The sequence below is a fragment of the Bufo gargarizans genome, chromosome 9 (assembly GCF_014858855.1).
Source record: "Bufo gargarizans isolate SCDJY-AF-19 chromosome 9, ASM1485885v1, whole genome shotgun sequence".
Taxonomy (NCBI): Eukaryota; Metazoa; Chordata; class Amphibia; order Anura; family Bufonidae; genus Bufo; species Bufo gargarizans.
This window is the reverse complement of record NC_058088.1, coordinates 106,534,260-106,546,396: the sequence shown is the minus strand read 5'-3', so window position 1 is coordinate 106,546,396 and position 12,137 is coordinate 106,534,260. Positions and strand designations below refer to the sequence as shown.

Here is a 12,137-nt window from a genome sequence, read left to right as displayed (position 1 = left end):
ACAATAGTAGAAGCTGCAGAAATTCTCCGCACACACATTGACCTGCAGTGTGGATTTTGAAATCTGCATCATTTCAATTACTTGTTTGAAGTTCTTCATAGGAAATCTGCAGTGACAAATCCGCACCAAATGGTGCCGAGAATAGTGCAATTTTCCTCAAAATCTGCGACAGTTCTGCCACAGAAATTGACATGCTGTGGATTAAAAATCACTTTTGGTCAGTTTCTGCACAGCAAATTGACATGTACTGTATGCATGTGGATGAGACTTTGCTGGTATTTAATCCTTTCTGGAATTTCATCTGTAAAACCAGACAGAAAACCGGCAGCTATTCCGTTGTGTGTGGGCAAGTCTGGGGCAAATCTGCGACCCAATCACTGTGTAGCAAGTGCAGATTTTGGTAGAATGCAGCTAAATCTGCAGGAATATCCTCACTGCCCTGTGCATGTGGTCTACTATAGACTGTTTCCTCCAACTTCGGGATGTGTCCTCTGATGGAAGCTCAAACAATAGCCCATTGTATACTTAAAAAAGGAAAGGTATAGCGTTGCATACTGGCCCAACATATGCAAAAAGGATACTCTTTTGGCATATCCTTGGTGCATGGAGCCTTGGGATAGATTCAAAATGTATATTGGGAGCTTGAAGCATGCTGACAAGTGTGCCAAATTCAGTTGGCACATGGAGTGCTGCCAAGTCCAGGTTATCCATGAGCTGCGGGCTTCCTTATCCTCCTGCTGCTGATTGACAATAACAGACGTGTAGTTCACAGCGCTCCCATCCCATTGCATCTTATAAACCAGACATTTCCTAAAAACGACACCATAGTCTCACATAAATTATATTGTGTATTTTACTTCTTCATGGTGGCATTCAGGTTCTCGTTCATGAACAGATGACCTCATCTAGAGCAGCTTGTTTTGTTTCTCTGAAGGTAATGGCTGCTAAATGAATTGCCATTAATTATTGTAACTTATTGTATATCAGATGTGCAGGCTTCAGAAAATACAGAGTCGAAAGAGATAAGAAGAGTGCCCCCATTAAGGATCCGAGTGAGGGGGATGCCTCCAAAGCAAGCGGCATTGCCAGCGTTCTAGCAGAATCTTCACTGGCTGCTGTGGTAGCTCTTGGTACATCTGAGCCAGGCCTGGTGAATCCAGCATTTGATGAACATGATGATGGTGAGAGTTCAAGATGGTCACCAGAATGTATGTATTGCGCAGCTTTCTACCAAGGATTTTCATTATTTTTCTTTCAACCCTAAAGATCAACATCATAGGACAAGTCTAATAGCCGAGACAAGTACAGTAGAGATACACCGAGATGACCCTGACGAGGAACTGGGCATGCGAATTGTGGGGGGTAGAGACACCCCTCTGGGCAATATTGTAATACAGGATGTGCTCAAGGACTTCTTTGGTTGCAACAGATGGTAGGCTAATGCCAGGAGACCACATTCTGGAGGTAGGTGCTACCAAATATTCTTCTTGGTTGATTGTTTGCTAGGATATGATCAATTACTACGCCTACAGAAGACGTAAACACATTGTTAAAGGGTTGTCCTACCTCAACATTTATGGCATATAGCTAGGCTAATGAATGGGCTGCTGAACACGTTAATAACTTTCCTAACTTTATTACCAGCCACTGGTGCATGTGACATTTCCATCTGTAATGCTTGGAATATAGAAGCTGTGCACGTAAAGCGTTAGAGGATTTTTAAAAAGGTCTTTCTTTTTACTGTTCAATACACTGGATGTAAACGATTAAAAGGTGCATGTAGCCGTTATTGGGCATTACCAGCAGGTTTGTCAAAAACTTTAAAGAGAACACATCAGTGATGAGTCTTATGAACTCTCTATTGCATCTCTGTTCTTGAAGCACCGCCCCACAATGCTCCCAGCAAGGACCTGTAAGGCCTCTTTCACACCAGCATTATGGATTCTCTCAGGGTCTGTTCAGGAAAAATTAAATCACTGCAAAGGTGCACTACAGTATATGCAAATTCCATATTGTGTAGGATTTTTTGTGGCACATGTGGTCCGCTGTCGGCATCCTCCATTGTATAGAAACATAGAATGTGTCGGCAGATAAGAACCATTTGGCCCATCTAGACTGCCCAATATACTGAATACTATGAATAGCCCTAGTCCTATCTTATATGAAGGATGGCCTTATGCCTATTCCATGCATCCACTACTCTCTCAGTAAAGTAATACTTCCTGATATTACTTTTAAACCTTTGCCCCTCTAATTTAAAACTATGTCCTCTTGTAGCAGTTTTTCTTCTTTTAAATATTCTCTCCTCTTTTACCTTGATTCCCTTTATGTATTTAAAAGTTTCTATCATATACCCTCTGTCTCGTCTTTCTTCCAAACTATACATGTTAAGGTCCTTTAACCTCTCCTGGTAAGTTTTATCCTGCAATTCGTGTACTAGTTTAGTAGCTCTTCTCTGAACTCTCTCCAAAGTATCAATATCCTTCTGGAGATATGGTCTCCAGTACTGCGCACAATACTCCAAATGAGGTCTCACTAGTGCTCTGTAGAGCGGCATAAGCACCTCCCTCTGTCTATTGGTAATGCCTCTCCCTATACACCCAAGCATTCTACTAGCATTTCCTGCTGCTCTATGACACTGTCGGCCTACCTTTAAGTCTTCTAAAATAATGACCCCTAAATCCCTTTCCTTAGATACTGCATTATTTGCTGGGGATTGCCGTCAGCAGCGGATCACAAAACTGATGCTTTTGCATGCAAGTTCAGTTAGTCTTGTCTACGATTGCATTTGGTGTTTGTTTTTTCTGGGCGGGTGCAATCAGTTTTTGATGTGTTTTTTTCACTTATGTGAAAAAAAACAACTGAAGAACTATCTACATCTCCAGCAACCATCAGTGAAAATGTATTACAGCTGGTGCCTTCCATTTTTCCCAATTCACTTCTATGGAACCAAGGCCACATGAAAAACGCAGAATATAGAACATACTGCGATTTTTCCTGAACACAGAAGTGATGCGTGAAAAAACTCATGTGCACAGAACCATTGAAATTAATGGGTCAGAATTCAGTCCGGATGCTATGCTCTCTCTTCGCGGATCACACCCTGATGGAAAACTTGCTTGTGTGAAAGAGGCCCAAGGAAGCCATGTGGCTAGAGTGCAGGTTATGGAGCAGGGACATAAGAAGTGCATTAAAGAAAATGGCACTGAATGGGGTGTAACTAAAAGAAATGAAGGGGGAAGTGGAGGACAAGGGACTGGATAAAGAACAGGTGGACTGGTTTAGAGAGGGTTTGTAGTACAAGAAAGAGCACAGTGTTTGGGTTTGTAAAGGAGGAATGCAACTAAGCGGTGGCTTGTGGGCCATGGCAAGCATACCACCAGCCCAATTGTAGGGGAGAGGGGAACAAGCTATGTGGTAGGTTCCCATTTAGATGGTTTATGGTAGTCATGGAAGATGGTCAGGGTGGTCAACATCTACCTGGGAGCTAGCTGGGTGTTGCCCTACAAGCTTGCAGTTGGAGTTGGCTGTGGAGGAAGGGCTCATGCACACGAACGTATTTGTTTTACGTTTCCAGTCCATATGGAGAACTTTTCACTTCAATGGGGCTTGAAAAATGTCCATATGTCAGAACAGGCATTGTTACAATGGATCCGCAAAAAAAAAGTATGCAACACAGATGTCATCCTTTTTTTTTTTTTGCGGATTCTGTTTTGCGGACCGCAAAATACATATGGGTCATGTGCATGAGCCCTAACGGTACCACTGCCCCAGGTTTGGTAGTGACGTGTCAAGAGAGTATTTTCAGTGTCTTTTATATAGAGCTGACAGTACCCTATTAAATCATTAGGTACAGGGCATTGTGTCTAGCAGTAATTCCCTTTGCCAGCCTGTGAGACAGACATGTCAGCATAGCTTATAACTGACTTTCATCAACTTTATTTACGGGATGGGTGTAACAACAAAAAACCCTTTAGGCAATATTAAGGTGAGGTTTGAGATATTAACAGTAATAGGATTCATTCCTCCAGCAAAGTATAATTGTATTCTTAACTGATCTCTTATGATGTAAGGTGCTCCTCAGGGACAGCTGCTCTATGACATGTATGATAGTTATGTGTATATAGGCAGCGCTAGTAGAACGTGTGGAGATGGCCTATATTAGACTATAGTACCGCCCAGAGACGCGGTGGAGTCTGGCACCAGCACAATATCTTGGTGGTGATTAAACCCGGTTTACAGACTGATATATAAATAATTCTAACTAATGTCACTTTCACCAAAAAGGTAATCTACAACAGGTCACCTGTTCTTTCTAAAAGTTAATAGAAATGTGTAAAATTGTTTATATGTAGTAGCCGTTTCCCAAGCTGGCTAAAAGTCATGTCTGAATGTAGGGCGACGCTTTGAGAGTATCTCCAGTCATTTACAGACCCCTCCAGTCTGACTTAAATATTAAACCCCAATCCACCACTCACTGAGTACCCACATAATATGATAGGCTTTTGGGAAGCTAAGATCTAAGCTGCTGTTTGCAAGTTTCTCACACTGAAAGCTGCTTGGTGTGGTTATACAGACTTTTAAAACGGATAGTCTATATTAGGACAAAGTTGCAGCACCTTGCACGTACAAACAACATAAAAACCAACGTAATCACTTGCGGACCACGCATAGTATAAGAGTTACACAGCGATCTTGGCTGCAACACCCATCATGTGAACAAGCAGTAGCAGTGCAGCCACCGAACTGAATGTCGTCGCAGTGTAACTTGCAAGTTACCGTAACCCCACAGTCGCAACAACTAGGAAGTCGCACTCTGATGCCAACCATTTTTTGGGCTGCATTGCCACACAGCGATTTTTGGTTGTCCAATTGGTGTCACAGCCAAGATCACTGTGTAGCCCCAGCTTTAATGGCTGGCTGTCCACTTTGCAAGGATCTTTCATAAAGGGGTTGGCCCATCTCAAACATTGGTGGCATATTGTTAGGATATGCCTCCAATGTCAGATAGGTGCGGGTCCCACCCCTGAGACACACACTTACCATATCTCTAGAACGAGGACCCCAAAGCGAGGGAGAATGCACCATGCATGCGTGACATGCTCTCCTTTCACATCTATGGATGTTCCGAACAGAGCGTACTTGGCTATTTCTGGAACTCCCATAGAAGTAACTGGAGAGCGCACTGCGCAACCACAGCTACCTCTCCGGAAATAGCAGAGGCAGATGGCTCAGGTATTTTCGGCACTCCCATAGAAGTAAATAGAGGGTGGCCACACTGGCATGGTGTGCCCTTGTTCACTTTGGGGCCCCCATTTTTTTTTTTACATTTTACCAGCTTTAAAAAAATAAAAATAGAAATTGCATAAAAAATACAAAACTTTATTTAAATATCTGATTTTTAATAATAAGATATGGTTTTTGAAGCCACATGTACAAAAAAGAAAAAAAACAACTTAAAAGGGGTCTGTCCAGGAAAGGGGTAAATGGGCCAGTCTTGAACTGGATAAGCACAGCGTATTTACTTGGTAATGTCTCTAGCTGATAATGTTTGCCTATGCTGTATTTTCAGGTTAATGGAATGAACATTAGCAACGTGTCCCATAGCCAAGCAATTGCCTTGCTCCGGCAGCCTTCTTCTGTCTTATATATTACTGTTTTGCAAGAGAAAGGTTTCTCACAAAGGTCTCAACGTGCAGAAGGAACCAACACAGCTAGTGCCTGCAAAGAAGTGGTCCAAGTTGCTCTACTGAAGCGGGATCGGTCAGAACCTCTAGGGATCAAGCTGGTTAGAAAGACGGAGGAGCATGGTGTTTTTGTTCTGGATTTATTAGATGGTGGTCTGGCTGCAAAAGATGGAAGATTAAAGTGTAATGATAAGGTCTTGTCTATTAATGGTCATGATCTCCGACACGGGACTCCAGAGGCAGCAGCACAGATTATCCAGGTAATCCAGGTTTCTCTCATAGGCCTCTTTCACATGAGCATGTTTGGTCCAGGAAACACACTCCATGTGATGGCTGCATTTCCCAGACTGAACACTGCTACTTGGACCCGAACTCACAGCGTCCTAATGATATATGATGCTGTGAATTCCTGCCTGACCGTGGGTCTACTGTACTCACATAATACTGTGCATTACAGTAGACCCTCGGTCAGGCAGGTCTATTATGATGCTGTGAGTTTGGCCTCATGCACACGACCGTTGTGTGTATCCGTGGCCGTTGTGCCGTTTTGACTTTCAATGGGTCCGTGGAAAAATCGGAAGCTGCACCGTTTGGCAGCCGCGTCCGTGATCCGTGTTTCCTGGCCGTGAAAAAAATATGACCTGTCCTATTTTTTTCACGGCCAACGGTTCACGGACCCATTCAAGTCAATGGGTCCGTGAAAATCACGGATGCACACAAGATTGTCATCCGTGTCCGTGATCCGTGTCCGTTTTTTCCTATCATTTCAATGGCAAACTTGACTTAGATTTTTTTTTCATTTTTCATGTCCGTGGATCCTCCAAAAATCAAGGAAGACCCACGGATGAAAAAACGGTCACGGATCACGGACCTACGGACCCCGTTTTTGCGGACCTTAAAAAAAAACGGTCGTGTGCATGAGGCCTTTGGATCAGAGGAGCAGTGTTCAAGCTAGGAAATGCGGCGCGTTTCCTGGCCCAGACATGCTTGTGTGAAAAAGGCAGTGCCGTGCAAGCTGTGACAGCTTTCTTAAAGGGGTTCTCCAGGAATTAAAACAATGAAAATTCTTAAATATTATTATATATATTCACAAATACCTTTCATTACTTAGAATGGCTTACTTTGTCTAGGGAGCAATCATTAGAAGAAATAAAATGTCCGCCATCATATCAGTACACACAAAACCTGTCCTAATCGCTCTGCTCTTCTTGTCAGGAATCATGATCCTGAATACAGGTGAATCTCTTTGGGAATGGAGACGAGAGGAGGTTGGGATGTGGCTAATGAGCAGCAGCACTTATTTACAGTCAGCATTAGCACAGTCTGTCCTCTCTGTACTTTGTCTCCTCATGAACTAAATTCCCTAGAGATTCAGCTAAAGTTCTTATCATTTGTATTCAGAATCACAATCCCTAACAAGTAGAGCAGAGAGGAGGATGAGGCAGCCCTTTATCTCAGTGTTGTAAAGTAACTTGTCCTCATGTGTGATCAGGACAGGTTTTGTGTCAACTAATAGGACAGCAGCCATTTTGTTTCCTCTGATTATTGTTCCCCAGACAAAACGAGGCATTATAAATAATGAAAGGTATTCTTAGAATATATTTTAATAAAGTAATATTTAATATTTTAATTTTCTTAATTCCCGGAGAACCCCTTTAATACCATTTACATGTAAACACGACAGAAAGTAACTAGTTCTCTTCAATCATGTTGGCTATGACAGACCTATTAAAATAAGGACATCTTTTTGATACCGTTATACGGTTATACTAGAGCTACATTTACAACCCCCTAACAACTGCCACCCACAAAGTGCCAAAAGGGTGCTGAAACAAATGCACTTCCTGGTTTTGTGGAGGCACACTGTGTATTATATTCTAGAATCCTGGAGTCACATGATCATTTTCGGAATTGGTAATTTGCTGAAAGTGCTAATTGTGTTTACTCCATAACAGAGACAAGGAATATAGCAGACCTACAGCAAAATTCGTACTGTCTTTTTTCAAAACACCGGACTATAAGACGCACCTAGGATTTGGAGTAGGAAAATAAGAAAACATCATTTTTCATCAGAACTTAGAGCAGACCCCCATTCTTCATCCACCTCAGATCAGACCCCCCCAACCTCCATCAGCTTCAGATCAGACCCCAAACCTCCATTAGACATAGATCAGACCCCCCCCCCCCCCAGCCTCCGATCAGCTCCCCATGAGACTCCCAGCCCTAATCAGATCTCAGATCAGACAGTAAAAAAAAAAAAAAAACGTACCTTGCTTGCAATGGATAATGCTGCAGATCCAGGACTCACTGCACCTCTTCTTCTGGCCTGCGCTGCACTGTGACCTGATGTCGCACAGCGTCAGATCATAGTGCGCACCTGTGTGCACTACGTCCTTATGCTGCGCACAGGGGGACCCAGAAGAAGACCAGGGAGGGTGAGAACAGCTAGCGCAGTGCTGCCCTTCCCTGTACCTCCTGCATGCTAACGACCACTTCCTTTCTTATAGTCCGATCACACTGGGACTATAAGACACACTGCCACTCGCCCCCACTTTTGTTAGAAAAAAAGTGCGTCTTATAGTCCAAAAAATACAGTATATTATAAAACCACTTCCATTTACACTTTTCTATATAATGCTTGAAGAGTTGCAAAAGATAAATCCATCCATACTGTTTACCTTGTTTATGGAACTTTAAAATGATATTGTTTTGCATGTTTTCTTTTAGAATAGTGAGGCACGGGTTAACTTTGTGGTCCTTCGGCAAACTCTGCAGCCCATGGAAGACAATGAAGAAGGAACTTCATCAGGGAGCAGCAGCAATGGGGAAAGTCCTGTCCATGCACGCAAGAGGCCAAGTCTACATCCATATAGAAGGAAGTCCACACAGAGGGTGAGTTGTTACTTCCAAATTAATTTGGCTCAGTGGGGGAGATCCTGCATGTGCACTTTATTGGATTTAAAATGAACCTGTTACCAGGAAATTCACTGATAAACCAGGCACAATGCCTTGCAGGGCTAGCTGAACTGAATGTAATGGTGCATTTTACTTAGTGATCTAGTGATTGCTTCATTCTGGAGATAAATACTTTTAATCTATATGCAAATTACCTGTTAAGTGCACTGAGGGCAGGTCCTGGATAGTTGACTATGCAAAAATCTGGACTTGTCAGTCAGGAAGGAGAGGGAGGTAGAGGAAGCAGAAAGAAGCAAGGATGCGGATTGTCTTGGGCCATCCATCAGTTGACTTAAAGGGGTTGTCTCATCTCAGACAAAAGGGGCATATTGGTAGGTTATGCCCCCATTGTCTTATAGGTGTGGGTCCCTCCATACTTTTTCTATGGGGCCACTGAAAATAGCATAGCACTGGCTCGGCTATTTCTGTTGGGCCCATAGAAGTGAATAGGAGCGGTGGCCGTCATGAGCGATGCGCTCCCATTCATTTCTATGGGGAGACCGCTCCAGAGTCCTCCAGCCACCACTTTGCAGGGCTCCGTTCCCTATATAGGTGCGGGTCCCACCGCTGGGACCCGCACCTATAAGACAATGGGAGCATATCCTAGCGATATGCCCCCATTGTCTGAGATGAGACAACCCCTTACCTGCTCATTTGCATATGGATTAAAAGTACTTTTTCTCCAGAATAAGGGCTCATGCACAAATATGTATTTTTTGTCCACATCCAATCCACATTTTTTGCAGTTTCGATGCGGACACATTCATTTCAATGGTGCCGCAAAAGATGCGGACAGCACACCGAGCGCAGTTGGTCCATTCTGTGGCCCTGCAAAAATATAGAACATATCCTATTGTCTGCATTACAGACTGTCCTATTATGGGCCAGATGTTCCATTCTGCAAAGTGCATAAAGCACACGACCAGTATCTGTTTTTTGCAAACGATCATTTCCACCAATCTGGCCATGTAAATGTGCCTTTGATCACCCGATGAACGAGTGACACACTCGTTCATAGGCTGATCCTCTCATTCATGCAGGACTCCCCTGCATAAGGCCCCATGCACACGGCCGTGTGCGGGCCGTGGAACCGCGGCCTGGATCCCTCCTGAGAGCAGGAGCGCACGGCGTCACTGGTTGCTATGACGCCGTGCGCTCCCTGCTGCCGGCACAGTACAGTAATACACTGGTATAGATCATACCAGTGTATTACTGTATTGCAGCGGCAGCAGGGAGCCCACGGCGTCATAGCAACCAGTGACGCCGTGCGCTCCTGCTCTCAAGAGGGATCCAGGCCGCGGTTTCACGGCCCGCACACGGCCGTGAAACACGGCCGTGTGCATGGGGCCTTACGGAAATGGGACGGATCAGTTTTGCAGCCCATAGACCTCTAAAGGCATTCTGTTATGCATTCCGTCATAGAATTCCGTAAAGGAATCCATAACGCAATTCACCTTTAACCAACAAAGTAGGAACAAATTTCAAAATATGAAATTCGCTTATCTCTAATTATAACAAATGAAAGGTATATGGTAATATATTTATATTAAAATAATATTTATGTATTTCAATTTTCCTAATTCCTGGAGAACCCCTTTAAGTGAAAGGTATCATTATATTCAGCTAGCCCTACAAGGCATTGTGCCTGGTTTAACTGTGAATTTCCAGGTGGCAGATTTCTTTTAAAGAAGTCGCTAAAACAGAATTGCACCTTTTTAGGTTTTGTTTCTTAGAAAACAACTACATTGGAAAATTAAGAACAGAGTTTTAGGCCACTTTCATCTGGTGGTATTTTGCATGAGTACTTGTATTAGGCGATCTTCACACTGTGTAGGCTGTTCTCACTACACACAGACTTTCATAGTGAGATTTTCCAGTTGTAACTGTAACTGTCTAGCTACGCTTACAGGGGACCTTTTTTCCAAATATAGTGCCACTTTTGTCTATGGACTGTTTGCTGTTGCAGCTTTACCCTACCGCAGTGATAGGCAAACTGCGGCTCTCCAGCTGTTGCAAAACTACAACTCCCACCATGCCCTGCTATAGGCTGAAAGCTGTAGGCAGTCTTTGCATGCTGGGAGTTGTAGTTCTGCAACAGCTGGAGAGCCGCAGTTTGCCTATCACTGCCCTACCGGATAGATTCTTGTTCCCTCTACTTACATCTGCCACCCCTGTAAACATCCGACGCCTGCAGTGCACACCTGTGCTGCGAGAGATAAGTCTGATGCTGCTCCTGCCCTCCCCCACCTCTGGGTGATGATTGAAAGGTTTATTTCCTGTTGAGCATAGCAAAGAAATCTGTCAGTCATCACCTGGAGGTGGGGCAGGTTGAAAATCATCTCTCCTGTAGTGCCGGGTAAGCAGGTAGTACTGTAAAAGTATTGAATACCATCACAGCAGTAACAGGGGGTCTGTCAGCTGCACTATCCTGCCCTTAGTGTGGACAACATAGTGCAGCTGACAAATTCCCTTTAAAGGGCACTTCTGCCAAAACCAGTAATCTTCAGGTAAATGGCCGGTTACATCCTGTTAGCGAAACCTTCAAGAGCATTTGTACAACCACAACTCTACATGGTATTTGTCGTTCCATTAAATATAGGATCAGCTTCATGCAAATTCATCAATGGAAAAAACAGTCACTCTGAAGAAAGAGCCAAGGGAATCTCTGGGAATTACCATAGGAGGAGGACGAGATCATAAAAACAAACTCCCCATCTATGTCTCCAGCGTTCAGCCGGTGGGGTGTCTGTTCAGAGATGGCAGAATAAAGAAAGGTAATGCACTCTCCTTGTATTCTGGTGTAAAGACTTTGTGCTTATATGGGCTGCTAGCTAAATAAATGACAGGGAAGAAGTAGGGTTCCTTCACACCACCATTCTTGATTTCCATTGTTCTGCTGTGTTAGAGGAGCAGAACAAAAAAACATAACAGACAAAAGGAGCTGCACTGACTCCATTGTCCTGCATGAAGGACTGTTTTGTCTGGTCTTTTTGATGGAATCTGTGACGGAAGCCCAAACACACAGATCTGAACAAGCCCTTAATTGAAGTGAACATTGCAACCAGTTCAAGATCGGGCATTTACCCCCCTTCCTGACCAGACATATTTGTTTATGTAAATAATGTTTGCGCTTTTTTGTCATGTATTAGGCTTTATTTTTGTCATTTTTATTTTAGTATTTTTTTGTTATTATTTTATATGCACAGTAAAATGTAAACTAAATTTTCTTTACAATTATGTCCTGTTTCCATAATTGGAGGGAAAGTTACTTTACAACACTGAGGTAAAGAGCTGCCTCATCCTCCTCCTCTCCACTTTTCAAGGATTATGATCCTGAATACAACTGATAAGATCTTCAGCTGAATCTGTAGGAATGGAGTTCATAAGGAGACATGAAGTACAGAGAGGACAGACTGTGGTAATGTGTTGCTGTGGTAATGGAGACTGCATACAAGTGCTGCTGCTCATTAGCAACACCTCACTCTCTCATGTCTC

The 12,137-nt window shown here is 43.4% G+C and overlaps 1 protein-coding gene across 1 annotated transcript in view; it reads left to right on the top strand.

Annotated features, from left to right (window-relative positions):
- Window positions 1-12,137, top strand: part of LOC122946707 (ligand of Numb protein X 2-like) — a 94,138-nt gene that overhangs the window by 53,912 nt on the left and 28,089 nt on the right. Inside the window, 6 exon segments of the mRNA XM_044306487.1 lie at window positions 988-1,181; window positions 1,267-1,412; window positions 1,414-1,464; window positions 5,573-5,947; window positions 8,415-8,579; window positions 11,242-11,416. Coding sequence (XP_044162422.1) covers window positions 988-1,181; window positions 1,267-1,412; window positions 1,414-1,464; window positions 5,573-5,947; window positions 8,415-8,579; window positions 11,242-11,416 — 1,106 coding nt within the window.